The sequence below is a fragment of the Scylla paramamosain genome, chromosome 1 (assembly GCF_035594125.1).
Source record: "Scylla paramamosain isolate STU-SP2022 chromosome 1, ASM3559412v1, whole genome shotgun sequence".
Classification (NCBI taxonomy): domain Eukaryota; kingdom Metazoa; phylum Arthropoda; class Malacostraca; order Decapoda; family Portunidae; genus Scylla; species Scylla paramamosain.
In genome coordinates this window covers 17303376-17324777 of record NC_087151.1, presented here as the reverse complement: position 1 = coordinate 17324777, position 21402 = coordinate 17303376, and the positions used below count along the sequence as shown (strand labels likewise).

The 21402-nt window shown below is 40.0% G+C and overlaps 1 protein-coding gene across 5 annotated transcripts in view; it reads right to left on the bottom strand.

Moving 5' to 3' along the window:
- Positions 1 to 21402, bottom strand: part of LOC135101636 (vacuolar protein sorting-associated protein 52 homolog) — a 241875-nt gene that overhangs the window by 170388 nt on the left and 50085 nt on the right. For 4 of the 5 annotated variants that reach the window (XM_064005905.1, XM_064005933.1, XM_064005913.1 and 1 more), the window contains exon 3: positions 1473 to 1565. The exons of the other annotated variant lie outside the window; for it this stretch is intronic. In XM_064005905.1, coding sequence (XP_063861975.1) covers positions 1473 to 1565 — 93 coding nt within the window. The remainder of the gene's footprint in view (positions 1 to 1472; positions 1566 to 21402) is intronic. 5 annotated transcript variants of the gene reach the window in all.

Genomic DNA, 21402 nt, shown 5'->3' with positions numbered 1-21402 from the left:
CACAGAGTGGAAGTATCTGTTAAACACTTCAGCTACCTCTTCTGGGTCATCCACTGTCTCTTCTCCAGCTTTTACCGTACTTATTTCATCTTTACTCTTTAATTTTCCATTAATGAATTTATAAAATAATTTTGGTTGGTCTTTACATTTCTCCACAACGTTCCTTTCAAAATTTTTCTGCTCATCTCTGAGTTTTGACATATTTCTTCCTCTTCTTTATATAATTGTTCCACAGGTCCAGTCTCTTGTTTTTCTTCCACTTGTTCCATACTTTTTCTCTCTCCAATCTAGCTGTTGCACATCTCCTATTGTACCAATCCTTTTTGAAAAGGTTCTCTGTTGATCTTTTGGGTACCCATTTCTCTACTCCCTTACTATAAATGTTCAGGAAAGCTGTCCACTTTTCCTCTCTGTCTTCCTTTTGAATAACTATGTTCCAATTCACTTCACTGAAATACTTCCAAAGTTGTCCAAAGTTAGTCTTGATGTAGTTTAGCAATTCTCTTCTGTGGTCCTCTTTCCTTATACTGAGCTTATGATCCATAACTGTGAACTGAATCAGAACATGATCACTTTTTCCTATTGGGTTTATGTATTTAAGGTCTTCTACTATTTCTTGTTCCTTGGTGAAGATTAGATCGAGACTTGAAGATGCTTCATTTCCCCAAAATCTTGTGTCATTTGTAACCCAATGAGTCAGGAAATTTTCAATAGCCAGGTCTAGTAGCTTGTTCCCCCATGATGACTCACTGCCTTCTGTGGTCCAGTTCTCCCAAGATATCTCTTTACAGTTAAAGTCCCCCATCAGGAGTATATCATCATTTTCCTCAAGCAGCTCTGCCAAACATGTCCTTGTGTCCTCAAGCATTTTCTTATATTCATCCTCTCTCCAAGAGTTGGAATAGGGGGGAACATAAATCACCACAACGTTATGGTATCTTCCAATACTCTGTCTTAAGCTTGTGTGTGTGTGTGTGTGTGTATGTGTATTTACTTAGTTGTATTTACCTAGTTGTATTAAGCCTAGTGTGTGTGTTTGTATGAATGGTAATTCAGTGTGTATACTGTTTGTGAGAGAGAGAGAGAGAGAGAGAGAGAGAGAGAGAGAGAGAGAGAGAGAGAGAGAGAGAGAGAGAGAGAGAGAGAGAGAGAGAGAGAGAGAGAGAGAGAGAGAGAGAGAGAGAGAGAGAGAGAGAGAGAGAGAGAGAGATTGCAGCCACCACAAAATATGTGGCTGTTATTACTATTAAGGCAATATTCTGACTTATGCCTATGGCAGTATAGTAGTCTTTTCAGACTAACATAAATGGATGTCATATATCTTAAGTTCCTCATAATAAGAGAATTCTTTTCATCCATTAATGTTGATATGCATGCATGTCATTTATTTACTCAATTCTTATGAGAAGCACTGATGAGCAGTCATAACATAAAGGGAGCAAAAAGAGTGACAAACAACAATAGTATGGTACCTCAAGTATGGAGTCACATTCTGTAATCTGGTGGTGGAGTGTGGCTATGTTCTGAGCCTTGCCAATGTAATCCTGAATACTCAAATTCTCCAACTGAAAGAAAAAAAAGAAAAAAAACCATTTTTAGTTCTGATCTACAGTTACCTTTGAAAATGTAGAATAATATGAACTCTAAACATGGTATGATGTTGTTCATGAAACTATTGAGTCTGATGCTACTCATGGTGTTTAGAATGCAGACTGACATATATTTTTTTCAACTTAAGTTTGTACACACAGTAACAGATGATTATATGCATGACATCACATTCCAAGTAGATAATTCTTTTTTGCAAAATAATGGGCTATATTCTTATACAGGTGTCCCATGAATTCAGGCACATACTTTGGGATATAAATAAAAAAAAATAAATAAATACATATATATTGTTTTCTTTGTTCTATTTTATTAGAAATTGAGATTTAAATGCATGGCAAGCTGCACTGTGTTAATCACCCTGCCTGTTGTGAGGTGTAAGTTTGCCTCTTATGATGAACATTTACAATATTTTCTGGCATGTTAGGAACTCTTTTTTTTTTTTTTTTTTTTTTTTATGAATTTAATTTATGTATGTATTTATTTATTTATTTATCATTTTTTATTCTCCAGAAAATCATCCTGTGCCTTACATGCTTTAGTCAGGGTTTGGCTAGGCTTGGCCTACTGACAAGTAGTAGTTTCTGCCTACTGACAAGTGGTAATTTCAGTGCTGTGGTACTAATTTTTGTGTCATAAGTGAAATCCAAACACCTTATTACAAAAGTGTTTTGTAAATTACTTTAGAGCGATTAACAATTACATATTATAAATTATAAATATAGATATACATGTGTGATTACTGAAATTAATAACAAACATATTTATTCAGTATACAATAAACAAACCTGCATATGCAGCAGCTTTGTGCTGTTCTGAGTTCTGGTAACACCACATCTTATAAAGCCGTGTTTGTTTACAAACACGGCTGATGGTGGTGATGGTGCATGATCATCACTGCTTAAGCAGAGATAGTAGCTTTGTATTTGGGGTGGTAGGGTGGTCAGCAGCGGATTTTGATAATATTAATGGTGATAGTTAATCATTTTAATGTTGCCATTTGATAGTGGCTAATGTTATTAGTGACGGCCAATACTGGTGATGGTGAAGGCCAATGGGGATATTTGATAGTGTTGAAGTTTAAATGTTTAGTGACTGACTGTGTGAGACACTGAGTGCATATACAGTAGTCAGTCAGCCACTTGCGGTGAACTTGTTTTTTACACAATCTAGATGCAAAATTCTTTACAGACAATACTCAATCAAAAGACAAGCAATTTATTTATGACTGTTAATAAAATGTAAATGTAACACAACAGTACTGTGGGAGCTAAGTATTAAATTCTGAGTGAATATGTTAGTTTCTCAGTCCCATTCATGGAGCAGCAGTACCAGCAACAGCTAGATATGAAAATTTAGTCTGTCATTTGATAAAAGTTTTGTGTGCTTAAATTGTGCAAATAAAAGTTCACCACAAACATCTAACTGACTACATGTATTTATGTCACACACAGTCAGATAACAATTAACACATCCCACTTCACACTTAAACCTCAATTTTACAAAACAAACCAAAAATCAACTATATATAGTAGATTGTTTATTTAGAATGATGTAAAATGAATTATCACATTCTGAAGCATGTATCTCAACTTGTGAGACGTCTTGTATTTAAGTATTCATATGACCAGCTCAAGCAGTACTCAAGAAAGGTAAAACAATGAGATCTAAATTCAGTCTAATCCACCAAAGGAACAATTGAATCAGGTATTCAAAACTTCCTCTTGCTCTCATTCATATATATATATATATATATATATATATATATATATATATATATATATATATATATATATATATATATATATATATATATATATATATATATATACACACCATGCAAAAGCACAACATGCTAAGATTCTGGCATGATAGTATTAACATATATAGTATCAATTGTACATAAAATGAGCAAATCATCTATTGCAGGATAATTAATAGTGATTTTATTCAACTTAAAAAAGTAAATTTTTATACTAAAATGGTTTTATCGTTACATTTGAATTGCACAATAGGCTGACAAGGGTGCTGCTGCAGTGAAAAAAAAAAAAAAAAAAAAAAAAAAAAAAAGTTCCTAAAAATCATGTAAAAAACACTCAAATGAGAAACAGTGGTAGAAAAATATACCCTATATAGACAATTACAGAGAAAAAAAGGATTTAGGTTCAATATGTAATTCCAATTACACACCCCTGTCGATTATGGGGAAAGGTCACTACAGGATGAGGAAATACCACAAAGTTAAATTTTCATACTTTAAATGTGTATTATATATGGAATAAAAATTATTTCCTTGTAAACGACAAAATTAGTGCACACTGTTTCTAGGATGAGACAGTAGATACTTGCCAAAACAATAATTACTCCCAGTGAAGTCTCAAGCACTGGACCAGTCTCAAGACTGGATCAGGGGGTTTCTGTGAACTAATCAATGACCATGCTGTGACCTCAGAGAACATTTCTCTTTGTGTCTCACAACAAATGGGGGCAGTCATAGCTTGCCCTATAAAGACAACTCTTTTCCTTCATGCAACTCACTCAAAATTTTGAATTTAATATGGCAACTCCTAAACCAGCCTTGGAGTGCCCATCTGGGGAGGGGACCAGGTTGAACAGCTCTTCTGGTATCTACCCTAAGTGTCTTGAGACCCTTTCCCCCTCCTCTACTTTTTCTTCCTTAACTTCTACAACATTTGCAGTTTTTTATCTCATTTTCAATATGTGGAACACCACCTCTCCTACATTAAACTGACAGCTCTTCTTCTGGTATCGACTCTAAGTGTCTTGAAACCCCTCTTAACTTTTTCTTCATTAATTTCTGGAACATTCACAGCCTTTGAACTCATTTTCAATCTGTGGAATACCATCTCTTCTCTACTAAACCTCATCTTTTTTTCCTCACCAAAATGCAGGTGTAATTGGTGACTGACGGTAGCCCCTTCTCTGTTATCTCCTACTTTTTCTTTACTCATCTTCAATCCAAAGCTGGATGTTGTGTCTATGTATGAAGTGACTTAACTTGCTCATGCCCAGCCTCTTCGGTCTTCTGAATTTCCCACCATCTGGCCACAATTACAGAATCACTCTCAAAGTAAATTTATCTGTGCCATATACCCCTCAGCTAACCTCTCTGACCATAAAAAAATATTTGATTATTTAATTTCCAGAATGGAGCACATCTTGAGTCCATATTTGCCTTCCTTCAGCCTGTTCTTAAAAAGGGTGACTGCTCTAATTTCTCAAATTACTGTCCTATTGCTTTAATTTCCTACCTCTCTAAAGTTTTGAATCTATAATCACCAGGAAGATTCTTAAATATCTCTCACTTCACAGTGTTTAGAGTTTTTGAATCTATCATCAACAGGAAGATTCTGAAATATCTTTCACTTCACAATCTTATATCTGATTGCCAGTATAGGTTCCATTAAGGCTTCTCTACTGGTGAGCTTCTGGCTTTCCTTACTGAGTCTTGGTGATCCTCTTTTAGAGATTTTGGTGAAACTTTTGCTGTTGCTTTAGACATATTAAAAGCTTTTGATAGAGTCCGAAACAAAGTTTTGATTCCCAAACTACCCTCCTACACCTTCTATTCTTCTCTCTGTAACTTCACCTCATGTTTCCTCTCTGACTGTTCTGCTTTTGCTGTGGTAGACAGTCACTGTTCTTCTCCCTCCAAGTCTATTAAAAACGTTAATAATGGTGTTCCTCATGGTTCTGTCCTGTCACCCACTCTCTTCCTATTATTCACCAAAGACCTTCTAACCCAAACTTCTTGTCCTATCCACTCCTATGCTGATGATACCAACCTATACTTTTCCACTTCTTTTTGTACACATCCAACCCTACAGGTAGTAAACAGCTCACGCAGGGAAGCCACAGAATGCCTGATGCCTGATCTCTCTAAAATTTCTGATTGGGGCAGAACAAATTTAGTATTGTTTAATGCCTCAAAAACTCAATTCCTTCACCTATCGACTCAACACAACCTTCCAGATAACTTTCCCCTCTTCTTCAATAACACTCAACTGGCCTCCTCTTCTACACTGAACATCCTCAGTCTGTCCTTTACTTATAATCTAAACTGAAAACTTCACATCTCATCTCTAGCTACTCGTAAAACAGCCTCTATGAAGTTGGGCATTCTGTCTTCTCCATCAGTTTTTCTCACCACTCCCAACTGCTAACTCTGTACAGGGACCTTATCCATGTATGGAATATGCTTCACAGGGGGGGGGATTTCACTCATACCACTCTTTTAGAGAGGGTGGAATCAAAAGCTTTTCATTTTATCATCTCTCTTTCCTTTGACTGGCTTCAGCCTCTCTCTTATTACTGCAATGTTGCACCTCTTATTATCTTCTACTGCTATTTTCAGGCTCACTGCTTTTCTGATCTTGGTAACTGCATGCTTCCCCTTCTCCTGTAGCCTCATTATGTAAGGCTTTCTTCTTTCTCTCACCCATATTCTGTCCACGTCTCTAATGCAAGATTTAACCAGTATTTTCAATCATTCATCCCTTTCTCTGGTAAACTTTGGAGCCCCCTGCCTGCTTTTGTATTTCCTCCTTCCTGTGACCTGAACTCTTTCAAGAGGGAGGTGCTGAGACACTTATCCTTTGCTATTTGATCATTCTATTTGGCATTGGTCTGGGAGCTGGCATTTAAGTGGGCCTTTTTTTTCATTCTAATTTTTGTGCTCTTGGCCAGTGGCCCTCTTACATAAAAAAAAAAAGAAAGAAAAAAAGCATTAACAAATATTCTTAAGTAGGATGATTGTGGTTAGCATGGAAGTTATGTTTAGTTTCATGCTCAAGTTCCCAAATCATACCTAAACTAAGCACAAAAATTAAGAATTAAGATGACCAATCATCAAGAAGCCCATGACTGCCACCTCAAGAATTATATGCTGCATAAGGATGTTGTTGATGCCCTGAGTGACTCTAAACTGCTGAAAATATATAAACTAGATCAGCAGGAGTGTTATTTGTGACAGATTAGGCAAGAGATGCCTTAAAGAGCCCCAGGAAAAGATAATGCACTGATGCTAGTAATCAAAGTAATAATAACAGTGTTATTTAGCCAATGGGAAATGCAACTTTGCAGATGTGATGAATTTGACCCTTCCTATGTCCTGTTGTTGCCGTGTTTCATTTATCTTCTTAGTAATAGAGGCTATTGCTGCTTTTTTTTGTATCGCTGAGTAACTGAAGAGCCAGATTAGCCTTTCAGGTTCCTTCTTCCATCATTTACTGTTTGGAAAAGGAAGGAAAGTCTTGTCATTGGTTCAGCCAGGTTTCTTCTATTAGCACTTTTGGCTTAAGGGGTCATCACCTCTTCCATACTAAAGGAAATGGGCAGGAAGGGACTGGACTTGGTGAGTGGGAGTGCCTTGGCCCCACGGGTCTCACTGTTTACATACCATGACAAAATACTCACGTCTTGTGCAAGATCTAATTTACTTATAAAAAGACAAATCTTGCACTCATATCCTTACAAACTCAGATAATTTTTTTTTTTATTATTTACCTCGAAAATGTAAAAACATTGCCCTGATAACACAAAATTAAGAAGTGTAACATATTACTGTTACGCACTCTCACCATTCCATATTGCACTAATTTTGTGCTAAAGATTTATGCTGATCCCAAACTTAACTAAGCCCAATCTGAAGAAAAACACAACTTTAAGCAAAGCTCTAAGCGTAGTTCTAGAAATCTTTGTTAATACAGCTACTGACTCTCTCCTTTTGTAGAGATCTCCATTCTTGGAGACAATGTTCACCACCAGCTTTGGCTTTCCTCTTCCTTCACTAATTAACCTAGTGAACTGGCCTTTGACTTTGCTATCGTCCATGACCTGTGGTAATCAGTGCAACATCCTACTCATACTCCTGACCGTCTTGGAGATTCACCTAAGTCTTGACCTTTTCCTAACCTCTAATCCTTCTGCTTATGCTGTCACTGTCTTTCCTGTTTGACTTCTCTGATCACAACCTCATATCTGTATCTTGTCTTATTGCTCCAGTTCCTCCTTAGGATCACCCAAGGTGGAGGTGCCTCTGTGACCGTATTAACAAAGATTCTTAGAATTTTGCTTAGAGTCAGTCTCAAGTCAGAGTTCCTCAGTCTCAGATCAGAGTTTCTCAGTCTAAGATCAAAGTTCCTAGTGAACAGACATGTCCGTGTTTAGTGAGTATGACCTGACGCAAATTAGTGTAGAGATGGCACCTTGTGTTGCTGAATCAACTAGCTGTGTTAGTTCTCCTGTTCTCAAGGCTTTCATTGTGAAGGTCTCAGAGATGGAGGCTGAGTTCCACTAAAGGATCTTGGAAGTACAGGCTGAGTTTTGTGGGAGGATCTCACCTCCTGCAGTTGAGCACTGTGAGCGGATCTCAGCACCTGAGGGAGGGTCAGGTGCCACCATCACCTTACCTAGTAAGGCGGATGGAGGAGCAGTTGGTTGTGTGGAGGGGCGCAAAGAGGAAGAAGGTCTCCATGGCACCTCGCCTTGAGACACTATGTGGAGACCAAAAATCCCTTTAGTGTGTTGGAAAGAGTGATAGAGGAGAAGATGGACATGGTGGGAGGAGACAAGGAAAGGAAAAAAGAGGTAGACACAGTTACCCTGCCCTCAGATAGGATGCTTGTCTGGAGATAATCAGGTTAGGCACTTCGTGCATTTTGTACCAGAGATAGGAAGAAAAAGACAAGAGTGTGTTTGCCAGGCGCAGGGATAGGGAAGGTAACAGATAGGCTAGACACATGCTTAGAAAATGATGGGACCAAGCCCATTGTTTTTTTTTCAGCATGGGAGGGAATGACCTTTGTATGGTCAAAGATGAGGAGTTGTTTAGGAAATTTAGACAGGCGTTGGATAGGATTAGGGACAAGGTGGGATTCCTGTGGTGTGGTGTCTTGCCAAGAAGGGTAGTTGGTGTTGATAATTCAAATGCTTCCATAAGTAGCCCTCCTTTGAAGAGGAAGAAAATTGTGAGTTAGCAGCTAGCCAAAAGCATTGTGCTCTCCATTGTTGGGCACAAAGATTTTGATAATTCCAATATCACTCCATTCGAGTCTCTATAGAGATCTCTCCTCAACTTCTTAGACAGAGCAATAGCAGAGATGGAAAACAGATTTTCTATGAAAAATTCTTATTGCCTAAGTCAAATTCATTTCTAGATTTTTGTTCTCTTGATCCACTGCAGAGACTTGCAGATAATAACAAAGAATCAGATCATATGAGTTTCAGAAATTAAATACGGGTTGCAAAGCCTATGTTACTCAAAAAATTTCCCAGCAGCAGAAATACTTCCATATTTGTAGTATGCAAATATTTGTAGGAGTACAAAGAAGCATTTCCTAAACTGCATAAGGTGTAAGTCACAGCCCTGGTTATTGGAGTGTCATCAGCATCATGAGAGAGCACATTAATCATGCTGACAAAAGTACTGACTCCTTTCTAGTGCACTATGCTATATAACAGAAGGAAAAATCTGGTGATCTTGGCCCATGAAAAAACAACTAAAAGTCTAAATACAGATGAATTTGTAAGATGCTTTGCAAAAAATGCACACAGCTATTGCTATAATTTAATGATCTCATGTTCAATAGCAGATTTACAGCATTTCAAGATGTGCAAATGATTAGTGCTGTACATATAATGAATCTTAAGTTTTGCATCATCAGTTTCTGCCTTTACATTTTTTTTTTTTTAAGGGAAAGAATTGTGTTATGCCTTTCACTTAAAATATTAATGCTCATTTTTGTGAAATCAATAAAACCAAAAGGATCATCTTTTCCATGCCTGTAACCTGCCTATGCTGTTTGCTAGTACTTTATTATTTCATCAACTTTAGCATTATATTTTTTAGTGAATATGGTTTATTTTTGTTAAAATAATAAAAATAAAGTAGGTTTTTAATTTTCATAGCATATAAAATGTGATCAGTATTGGTTGACATTTCATAGCATATAAAATGTGATTAGTATGGTTGACATTGTAAATTCTTGTTAATCTTCAAGTGAACCAATCACAGAGAGGAAATAATCGTTATCAAAGTTACTTCATCTGAGTTTTACATCTGCTTTCTGCAATGTAGAAGATTTTGCACTTAACATTATTTTCATGCCTAGTAGTTTCCCTATAGCACTTATAAATGCTTTTCCATGTGTTAATTTTACTTATTGCAAGACAAGTTATTAAACACAGAGGAAGCAAGGTGTGATGGAAGAGATGGAAGTGTTGGGGGATGAGGATATAAGGGAAGGGAGAAAGGGAGAAATGGAGGAGAAAAAAAGGATCCCATCACTATAGGTAGCTGCCACCTCCAGTTCAAGCAGTCTAAAACCAGCGCTGGTCACCAAGAACATCCTTCCAGGATTGATAATTCTTGAGATGACAGGCTAGGGCTCCTTGGTCAGTATGTCCCAGACCATGCTTAACTTTTATGCTTGGCTTAAGGTTTAGGAAGTTGAGCATGAGACTAAGCATAACTTCTGTTCTAGGCACAGAAAGCTACAGTTAATACAACCCTGAGGCCATATTAACAAAGATTCTTCAGTAGAGTGATACAGCTCAGCACAAGCATCATGCTTAGTGTTGTGCTTAAGTTCCCAAACCTTGTTGAGCCTTGTGCTCCTGGCACCAAAAAAAGTAAAATCTGGTCCGGAGTGTGCTTAACCTTCTGCTTTAGGCTAAGCAAGCAAAGACTATCAAGGAACCCAAGCCCACCACCTTAAGAATCATTAGCCCCCGTGAAAATCTTCTCAGTGGCCTGAGTAACTCTGAACTGTTGAAAATATATAGATAAGACCTGCAGGAGTGTTAGCTGTGACAGATTTGGCAGGATATGCCTTGGAGAGCCCCACAGGAAGGAGTGATGTACCGACACTAATAAATGAAGTAATCATTACAGTGTTATTTAGCCAATGGTAATGCAGTTCTGCAGCAATGAAGATCTCGGTCATTCCTGTTTATATACATATATATATATATATATATATATATATATATATATATATATATATATATATATATATATATATATATATATATATATATATATGTGTGTATATATATATAAGACCACTTGCCAGAGCAACAAAAAAATTGTGTAAAATAAAAGTAAAATAAATTGTGTAAAATAAAAGGCACTTAAATGCCAGTTCTCACTGAGATTCCAAGTAGAGAATTCAAATAATGGAGAATAAGTGTCATGAAACCTTCATCTTGAAAGAATTCAAGTCGTCAGAAGTAAGAAATACAGAAGCAGGCAAGGAGTTCCAGAGTTTACCTGAGAAAGAGATGAATGATCGAAAATATGGGTTAACTCTTGCATTAGAAAGGTGGGCATAATAGGGGTGAGAGTGAGAAGAAAGTCCCCGCAGAAAGAGGGGAGGCATGCAGTTAGCAAGATCAGAAGAACAATTAGCATGAAAATAGCAGTAGAAGATAGCAAGAGATACAACATTGCAGTGATGAGAAAAAGGCTGAAGACAGTTCGTTAGAGGAGAGGAGTTGATAAGACCCTGTCTAAAAGAGAGGTATGAGTGGAACCCCCCCTTACATGTGAATGGGGGTGCTTAATAATGTGGCATATGTACTGTGGATCTAGAGGATCCACAGTACTTTGTGCTCAAGTACTGCAGTCTTGTAGTGTGCGTATTGTCACATAACCGAGTATCTTGGGATTTTTGTGCTTTTAATTCTCTTGCTGGATGGGTCGGGTTGGACTCCATCTGCCTTTTGATGACATTCAGTTTCCTGTTTGAAAGCAGCATTTTCTTCCCAGGTCTTTTCTTATGGGTTGGAAGGGAATCAGGTTCAGCATCACACGTTTTCTTTGTCTATAACTGAGTTGTACGGACTAAAATTCCTATATTCTTGGCAATACACCAATTAGACTTTCCCTCCTGGTAGAGGGCAAGTATGACCTCTATCTAAGCCTTTTTGAGCTGTTTCTTCTTCAGCATGGTTAGCAGTAGAGGGGTTGGAAGTAAGCATGCCTTGCAAAGAAATTGGCAGGAGAAAGAACCACAGAGTGGCAGACATCATCTCCTTGCCAAGGCACACACCACCTGAGCACATTCTAGGGAGTGAAGACTGGAGGCAAGATGTCACTGAGTTGGCAAATAAAAGTGTTGTTAGATCTCTCAAGAAATAATGTGATGGGAGGGGCATTTTATTAAGCACAGTTTTCATATACATTCCACCTGCTGCACATATAGCAACCGCGCCTATTGCATATATTTTTATTTTCTCCCCCTTCTAATTCATGAACCATATTAAAAGCACTACCATTTTGAAGAATAGAAAGTAATGAACATCATGCCACAGTCAAATTGCAGCTTGCCCATTTAGGGAGGTGCAGCAAGCAAGATTAATATTATTGTCATTTTCACCTTATAGTGAGTGAGCAAGGCAGGTGGGTGGCACGTCACCTCCCCTTCCCATCTCCTATCCCCCCCCGCCTTTTTTTTGTCATGTGAATTCCCTCCTGCCTTTTGAGAGGTGTGGGCTAGGAGATGTGTCCCTTTGCTCCTAAGAGTCAATCAGTGTTCGTTCAGCCCAGGAGACAGACGTGTGTTGAAGCAGAGCAAGGCAAGGAGATTAAGGGGGGGAATAAAGCTTAGAGGGCTTTTAGTTTGATCAGACATTATGTATGTAATTAAAGCAGTATGCCCCTGCTGATATACTGTAGATAAGAAGTAGGTGTCTACAGGAACCTGTCTGTTGTTGCTGTGTCTCTTAAATTTAGTAAATATCTTTCACACTGACTCCTCGGCTATGGGCTGGATTTTGGTGTATTGGAGAGTGGATGGCTGGTTCTCACCTTTGAAGGCTGTTTGTTCTTTTATCTATAGTATTTTGTTGTATACTCATACCTCAGTATTATGGAACTTGCTTTAATGGATTTCAGAAGTAGCAGACAAAATCTGGAACAGCCAACTCAATTTGAAAGTCCCGCGCGCTATGGATGGAGTTGTGGTAACAATGGACATGACCTGCTTGTTGCACGGGGTCACTTTGTTTACATCAGTGTAACAACACATGTAGCTCAATGTTCCATGGTTTTTGCCCTTTTCATTGCTGTGTTTAAATTATCATGATTTTCTATAATTATTTTGTTTTTATGTAGAAGGGACACCAGCCAAGAGCAACAAAAATCTAATAAAAAAAAAATGCCTACTGAGATGCCAGTTCACAAATAGGGTCTGAAGTGGTAGACAAAAATTGAAGGATAAGTGTCTTGAAACTTCTCTCTTGAAGGAGTTCAAGTCATAGAAAAGTGGAAATACGGAAGCAGGCTGGGAGTTCCAGAGTTTACCTGAGAAAGGGATGAATGATTGAGAATACTGGTTAACTCTTGCATTGGAGAGGTGGACAGAATAGGGATGAGAGAAAGAAGAAAGTCTTGTGCAGCAAGGCCGCAAGAGGAGGGCAGGCATGCAGTTAGCAAGATCAGAATAGCAGTTAGCATGAAAATATCAGTAGAAGACAGCTAGAGATGCAACATTGCAGTGATGAAAAAGAGGTTGAAGACAGTCAGTTAGAGGAGAGGAGTTGATGAAACAAAAAGCTTTTGGTTCCATCCTGTCTAAAAGAACATATGAGTGCAACTCCCCACCAGACATGTGAAGCATACTCCACACATGGACAGATAAGGCCCTTGTACAGAGTTAGCAGCTGGGAGAGTGAGAAAAACTGGTGGAAAGGTCTCAGAATGCCTAACTTCATAGAAGCTGAGAAATGAGATATCAAGTTTCCAGTTTAGATTATAAGAAAAGACCAGACAGAGGATATTCAGTGTACAAGAGGGAGACAGTTGAGTATAATAGAAGAAGAAGGGATAGTTATCTAGAAGGTTCTGTCAAGTTGATAGATAGAGGAATTGCATTTTTGAGGCAGTGAACAATACCAAGTTTGCTCTGCTCCAATCAGAAATTTTAGAGAGATCATAAGTCAGGTGTTCTGTGGCTTCCTTGCATGAACTGTTTACTTCCTGAAGTGTTGGATGTCTATGAAAAGATGTGGAAAAGTGCAGGGTGGTATCATCAGCGTAGGAGTGGATAGGACAAGAAGTTTGGTTTAAAAGATCATTGATGAATAATAGGAAGAGAGTGGGTGACAGGATAGAACCCTGAGGAATACCACTGTTAATAGATTTGGGAGAAGAACAGTGACCGTCTACCACAGCAGCAATAAAACGGTCAGAAAGGAAACTTGAGATGAAGTTATAGACAGAAGGATAGAAGCCATAGAAGGGTAGTTTGGAAATCAAAGCTTTGTGCCAGACTCTATCAAAGACTTTTGGTATGTCTAAGGCTACAGCAAAAGTTTCACCAAAATCTCTAAAAGAGGATGACCAAGACTCAGTAAGGAAAGTCAGATCACCAGTAGAGTGACCTTGATGGAACTCCTACTGGTGATCAAATAGAAGGTTGTGAAGTGATAGATGTTTAAGAATCTTCCTGTTGAGGATAGATTTAAAAACTTTAGATAGGCAGGAAATTAAAGCAATAGGACAGTAGTTTGAAAGATAGGGTCATCCTTTTTAGGAACAGGCTTAATGTAGGCAAACTTCCAGCAAGAAAGAAAGGTAGATATTGACAGACAGAGTTGAAAGAGTTTGACCAGGCAAGATGCAAGCATGGAGGCACAGTTTCGGAGAACAATAGGAGGGTCCCCATCCAGTTCATAAGCTAGTTGGAGAATTGACTTGGCATGGCTCCAAGCAGAAATATAAAGTGCATGAGATTCTGGTGATGGAAAGCTCAAGTACCTTTTGTGGGCCACCTCTTTATCATGTATAGCATGAGAACAAGCTGTGTTGAACCAAGGTTTGGAAGGTTTAGGTTGAGAAAAAGAGTGAGGAATGTATGCTTCCATACTAGACACCATCACCTCTGTTATGTGCTCAGCACACAGAGAAAATCAAGGAAAATCAGCAAAATACCTCCTCAGGTCCCCTCAACTAGCAGAGGCAAAATGCCAGAGGCACCTCTGCTTAGGGGGATCTTGAGGAGGGGTTGGAGCTATGGGACAAGATACAGATATGAGATTGTGATTGGAGGTGGTAAAATAGTACTGTATTTGCCAGCACATTAGAAGCACTTAAAAAAAAAACTATTAATTACCATGCATATGATGTGGCTGTAGTACAGATGCCTAGGCCTATAAGCCTATGCCTGTAGGTGTGGAGTTGAAGCAGTAGTACACTACAGAGAGAGAGAGAGAGAGAGAGAGAGAGAGAGAGAGAGAGAGAGAGAGAGAGAGAGAGAGAGAGAGAGAGAGAGAGAGAGAGAGAGAGAGAGAGAGAGAGAGAGAGAGAGAGAGAGAGAGAGAGAGAAAATGGAAGGAGAAAGAATGGGTGGGTGGTGGGATGGATGGATGGATGGATGGATGGAAGGAAGGAGGGAAGAGGGAGGAAGGAGGGAAAGGGAGAAGGAGGGAATGGGGAGGGAGGGATGAAAGGGAAAGGAGGGCAGAGATGAGAGAGAGAGAGAGAGAGAGAGAGAGAGAGAGAGAGAGAGAGAGAGAGAGAGAGAGAGAGAGAGAGAGAGAGAGAGAGAGAGAGAGAGAGAGAGAGAGAGAGAGAGAGAGAGAGAGAGAGAGAGAGAGAGAGAGAGAGAGAGAGAGAGAGAGAGAGAGAGAGAGAGAGACACACACACACACACACACACACACACACACACACACACACACACACACACACACACACACACACAACACATGGTTGTAGATGTGATGATAGTACTACACAGCTACAGCACTGCATCGTACCTGGTGTGAGGACAAAACACACACTCTTAGGGATTTTGGCACCACTCTCTTCCTATTATTCATCATTGATCTTCTAAACCATTGTCCTATCCACTCCTACTCTGATGATACCACCCTGCACTTTTTCATGTCTTTTCATAGATATTCAATGCTTCAGGAAATAAACATTTCACACAGGGAAGCCACAAAATGCCTGACTTCTGCTCTCTGTAAAATTTCTGATTGGGGCAGAGCAAACTTGGTATTGTTCAGTGCCACAAAAATTTAATTCCTCCATCTATCAACTTGACACGAACCTTCCAGACAACTATCTCTTCTTCTTCAATGACACTCAACTGTCCCCATCTTCTACAATGAACATCCTTGGTTTGTCCTTTACTTATAATCTAAACTGGAGACCTCACATCTCATCTCCAGCCAAAGCAGCTTCTATGAAGTTAGGTGTTCTGTGTCGTCTCTGCCAGATTCTCCCACCCCAGCCGCTAACTCTGTGCAGGGGCCTCATCTATCCATGTGTGGAGTTTGCTTCACATGTTTGGGAGGGATTCCACTCACACCACTATTTTAAAGAGACTGGAATCATAAGCTTAATTGACTAACTCTCTCTCATCACAGTAATGCTAAAGCTCTTAATATTTTCATTTGCTATTTTCATGCTAACTGCTACTCTGATACTGCTAACTGCAAACCTCCCCTCCTGTGGCCTGGCAGCAAAAGACTCTTCTTTCTCTCATCCCTATTCTGTCGCCCTCTCTAAGGCAAGAGTTAACCAGTATTCTCAATCATTCAACCCTTTTCTGGTAAAGTTTAGAAATCCCTGCCTGCTTCTGTATTTCCTCCTTCCTATGTCTTGAACTATTTCAAGAGGGAGCTTTCAAGATGCTTATCCTCTGTGTTTTTATTATTCTATCTGACATCTCTATGGGAACTGGCATTAAGTGGGCCTTTCTTTTTGTTAAAAATTTTTGTTGCCCTTTGCCATTGGCCCTCTTACATGCACATACACACTCACAAACACACACTTTCAGTCAAGATGAATTTTGGTCTGTAATACAAGACCAAAATTCACCTTGGCTGAAAGTAACTAGTGGTGTCTCACAGGGGTCAGTGTTGGGGCTGATAATGTTTGTAATATATGTGAATGACATAAATGAAGAAATAGATAGTTATATGAACTTATTTGTGGATGATGCTAAGCTGATGAGAAGGGTAGAAAATGTAAATGACTGTATGGTACTGCAAGATGATTCAAATAAGATAAATAGATGAAGTAAATCTTGGCAAATGGAATTTAATTTAAGTAAATGTAAAGTACTGAAGTTTTGTAAAAGTAAGAAAAGAATACAATATCATTATGAGATGGAAGGTGTGCAGTTAAAGAAGTCAAAAGAGGAAGTGGATTTGGGAGTAACAGTTACTGAAAATTTGACTCCGGATAGACACATTGATAAAATTACTGGAGAGACAATGAATTTGTTAAAAAGAGTAAGAATGGCATTCTCATATTTGGATAAAGCAATGATAAAAAGTTGTTGATTTCCATAATAAGACTAAGATTGGAATATGTGGCAGTGGTGTGGTCTCCTCATACAAAGAGGAATATTGTAAAATTAGGAAGAGTACAAAGAGCAGTCACTAATGGTTCCGGAGTTGAGTAAATTGACCTAGAAAGAGAGATTAAGAATGTTGGAAATTCCTGCCCTTGAAAATAGGAGAGAGACAGGAGATTTGATAAACATCTATAGAATGATAAATGGTATGGAAAATGTGGACAAAGAAGGTTTTATAAATTTAGATTCACAAAGTACAAGGGGACACAATAAGAAGTTGAAGAAATTTATCTGTAGAAGAGACATTAAGGAGTATGGCTTTCCTCACAGAAGTGTGAACAAATGGAATGAACTCAGTGAAAACTTTGTCCATGCCATAACTGTCCATGCTTTTAAGACCAAACTAGATAGATACAGAGACGGGATACTATGAGATTACTCCCATCCCATAAACAACAACTAGGTAAATACAACTAGGTAAACACACACACACACTACAATTTTTTTTTTCCATGACTTTATAATGAAACATAATACATTTTTTTCCACAAAACATTCCTGTAAAATTGGGGTGCATCTTATGCAGAGGTGCATCTAATATGCTGGCAAATACAGCAACTCAACCTTTGAAACAAGGTAAGTGTGATCCCACTGAAGAGCCTCAATGTAAATAAACAGTTTTTGGCTGGCTCAGGAGTAATCCTGAGCCACCTGTGGGTCTCTTGATGACCCACAATGCCATCACTACTACACAACTGCATTTTCCCAGTAGCTTTTCCCAGCTGCAAGATGTCTAAATGTTATGATCACCTTAATTTCAGCAGTAAGTGGGTTGCTCCTCTGTGTCATTCTGTAAGGCTTCCCTCACTAGATCAATGAGAAAGAGAATACCTGTACAGTCTATTCATACTTTCTGATGAGTTCCATGTCATTAAATTCACTCAATACATCCTTTCTGGATAAATAATGTGTGAACTGGAGATGTTGTGGAGTGGCCATCTTAGCAGCATCTATCATAAGCCACTAAAACAGGGTGGACAGTGTCCAGGAACTGATTAATCCATTTTTCATTCATTTATATGAGGAAAATAATTTCAGTTTCCAAACAATTGAGATTTTGAACATTAAGTTCAAGAGCTGAGGTTCCACTTTATTCCATTTGACTCAGCATGTCCAGGGTAATCCTGTGGAGATGGAAGCCACACTCTCTCTTCCTAAGAAGGTTGTGTTTCTTCAATGACCAGCTAAGTTTGTTGGTCACCAGGTGCTCCATCAACTTCCCAACATAGGAGAGGAGGGTGATGAGGCTGTGCAATACAGGCAGGAAATCTTCCTTCCACCCAGCTGGTGTTGCATAGCTGTAGGAAAGTGTCTTACAGGGGAAGGAGGAAATGGCTGAGGTCCAAACCAGGTGTTTTGCCAGATTTGAGGATCCCACTGCTATGGCCAGTTCTTGTCAAATGAAGGGATAGGTCAGCTCTTGGATCGCAGAAGAGGTGTTGGCTACAGTGATGACTTTGTTTAGGTCTGGGGATGGCTCATGAGTGGGAGGAAGACTTATTTTGAGATAGAAGAGGCTGGCCAGGATTTCCCTTGGAGAGGGATGGAGGGACACATCTTATTTCCCTCCATGGCATGGATGAAATCTCATGTCCTTCAGGTGGAGGAGGAGAGGGAGAAGGAAGATCATGTTCTGGTATGATGTGGTGGGACGCTTCACACGCCCCTACATTCCATTCTCCAGTCCTCTATCTGACGCCAAGCCTTTGGCTGCCCACCTATCACCACATGGGAGTGAGATCAACCCTCATCCCTTTGTTTCCGGGATGCCAGCCCTGGCCACGAACTGACCTAGCCCAGCAACCGCCCCAGCATCAGCAGTTCTTGTCCACCTTGCCTCGGTGATAGACATGCAGCTCCTGGCAGCTCAGCACATTTTATTATCTTTTGTACAGTTTATTTATATTAATATATCACAGCACTTACCATTGTGTTTCTTTGGCCACCACCTCTACACAGTAGAAAAAGCAGATTTACCTAGTACAATGATTCTATATACTTGTGAAGAGGTGGTGTCCAAAATGTGTCAGAGAAACACATTTGTAAAACTGTCGCTGTATATTGATATAATTCAACAAAACTATAGAAGGAACAGATGAGTCCTACAAGCTGCATATCCAAGTCAGAGGCTGGCTGGATGAGGACTGGCCAGACTGGGGTCACAGCTAGGATTCTTGATCTCACTGGGACCCCACATGGTCAGCAGCGATGAGCACAAAAGCAAAGGCAGGAGGAGAAGTTTGATTGACCTCACTGTCCATGTGGTCAGGTCAGGTGGCCAGAGGCTGGCATCAGGTCACAGGCAGGTCAGGCTACATTGGACAATGGAATGCAGGGTGAGGGTGCAGCATCCCACCACAAACAGTGGGATTCCTATGCCTTGCTTTAGGTCTGTAGGATGACCCTTGCACAGATAGCATCCAGGCAACAGTATTCTGCATCAACCTGCAGTGTGGGAATCCTGCACCATCTGTTTCAGGCTCTTCAGCATGTGCCTGAGCACATTCATCATTCCACCATGGCTTGCTGGGCTGGCAGGGTCTGTAATGAGTGGTGAGGCAGAAGGCTGTTTTGCCAGCATTCTTCAGGGTATGGGCAAAGAATATGGCTGTCTCTTCAAAGGATAGAGTAGAAAGACCTCGTTGTGGTGTTAAGGCTGCCTGGAATCTTAGCCACTCAGAGGGCTTAATGTTTCACTTAGATAGGTATCCTGGATGGGGTGGAGGGGTGACTTGGGGAAGAAAGGCCAACAGAGGAAGGTGGTCACTCCCCATGTATGGACTGGCGGTGAAGTTTGTGATGTAGAAGAATGAGTTGCCAAAGAAGAGATCTAGGACAGACATGGCTCTGGTGTGAGGGTCATATCTGGTAGCAAGTCCTGGTGGACTGAGGAGAGACAAGTGGGCAGCATCCATCATTGCCTGGAACAGTGCATTCCTTGCCTGGTTCATTTGATTGGGGAAGAACTGAGGATCCCAGCACAGGTAGTGGGCATTGAAGTCCCCCATTACAAGTGGTGGGAGGAAGGAAAAGTAGTGTTACAGTTTCTGGTAGGTTGTTTCATCAGGGTTGTAGCACTACCACTGTCAGCCAGCCACTCAGAAGACAGACCCAGGCAGCAGCAGTCTCCAAGTGTCCACCTGGCCATGGTGGGAGGTTGAATAGTGAATTGGCAAGTGCCTCCCAGAGGGCAAGGACTCCACCACATCCCTAGTGGTGGTCTTGCCTCTTGACATAGTAGCCAGGTAGGTTAAGAGTGAGATGTGGTGTGAGACCTGTCACATACACCCTGATGATGGTGAGAAGTGTCTCCTTGAGCTGTTCCTGGAGTTCCTGTGACTTCTTGAGGGACCTGGCATTCCCCTGCATGAAAGTGAGAGCCATTACTAGAGGACAGGAGTGTGGAGAGGGTGGACCAGAGTGCCATGAGTATTTCTGGCAGTGATGTGCCCTGCTGGTACAGCTCACATCCTTTCCCCAGAAAGGTGAAGAGGTGGGTGAGGACAATGTCCTTGGTGTTTTTTTTTTTTTTGCATAAGAGGGTCACGGGCAAAAAAAAAAAAAAAAAAGGAAAAAAAAAAATACCACTGAGGTGCCAGTCCCAAAAGAGGTCTCAAAATAATCATAAAAAATAGAAGGATAAATGTCCTGAACCTGCCCCCCTAGGAAGGAGGAAATACAGAAGCAGGCAGGGAGTTCCAACATTTACCAGAGAAAGGGATGAATGATTGAGAATAGGAACTGCTGTTAAAAGGGGTGGCGTCTTGTTAACATTAGCCGCCATGTCTAGGACGCCTTCTGATGCTTGCCCCAGTCCCGAGAGATTCAGAACTACCAACAAGCCACGCACCTCAGCTAAGGTAAAGGAACTACACAAGGGGAGTAAACATGATGAAGAAAGATCCAGATCCAAGAGCCGTTCTACTCGTCATGAGAGGTTAAGTTACTCTCGGTCACCTTCCCCTTCTCCAAAATACATTGGTGAAGACAGCACTGCGCCTTCTTTGGGCATGATTATGGATGCTTTGACTGAGTTGAGGAAAGACATGGACAAGCTTAAGAAGGAAAATAGGGCTGTGAAGTCAAAAGCAGTTCATAACAATGCTTCCCTGTCGGTGTCAAATAATACTTTGGTGCCAGATTCTCAGGAATCACAGGCAGGATTTTCTGGATTTAGAACTCCACTGAGGGAGGACAGTGATGAGGAAGAGGAAATCCAGAGGGATGTTCCTCATGATAGTATATTGTTACAAGGTGCTAAGAATTATGGACCCACGGAAACTGTCTCAAAAGAACTTGACAAGGAAACTGCTGCAATGGTGAACCATCTGTTTATTAATGGCATGAGGCAGGAAGATTACAAAGCCATTGTAGAGGATGAGGTGACATTTAGACCAAGTAA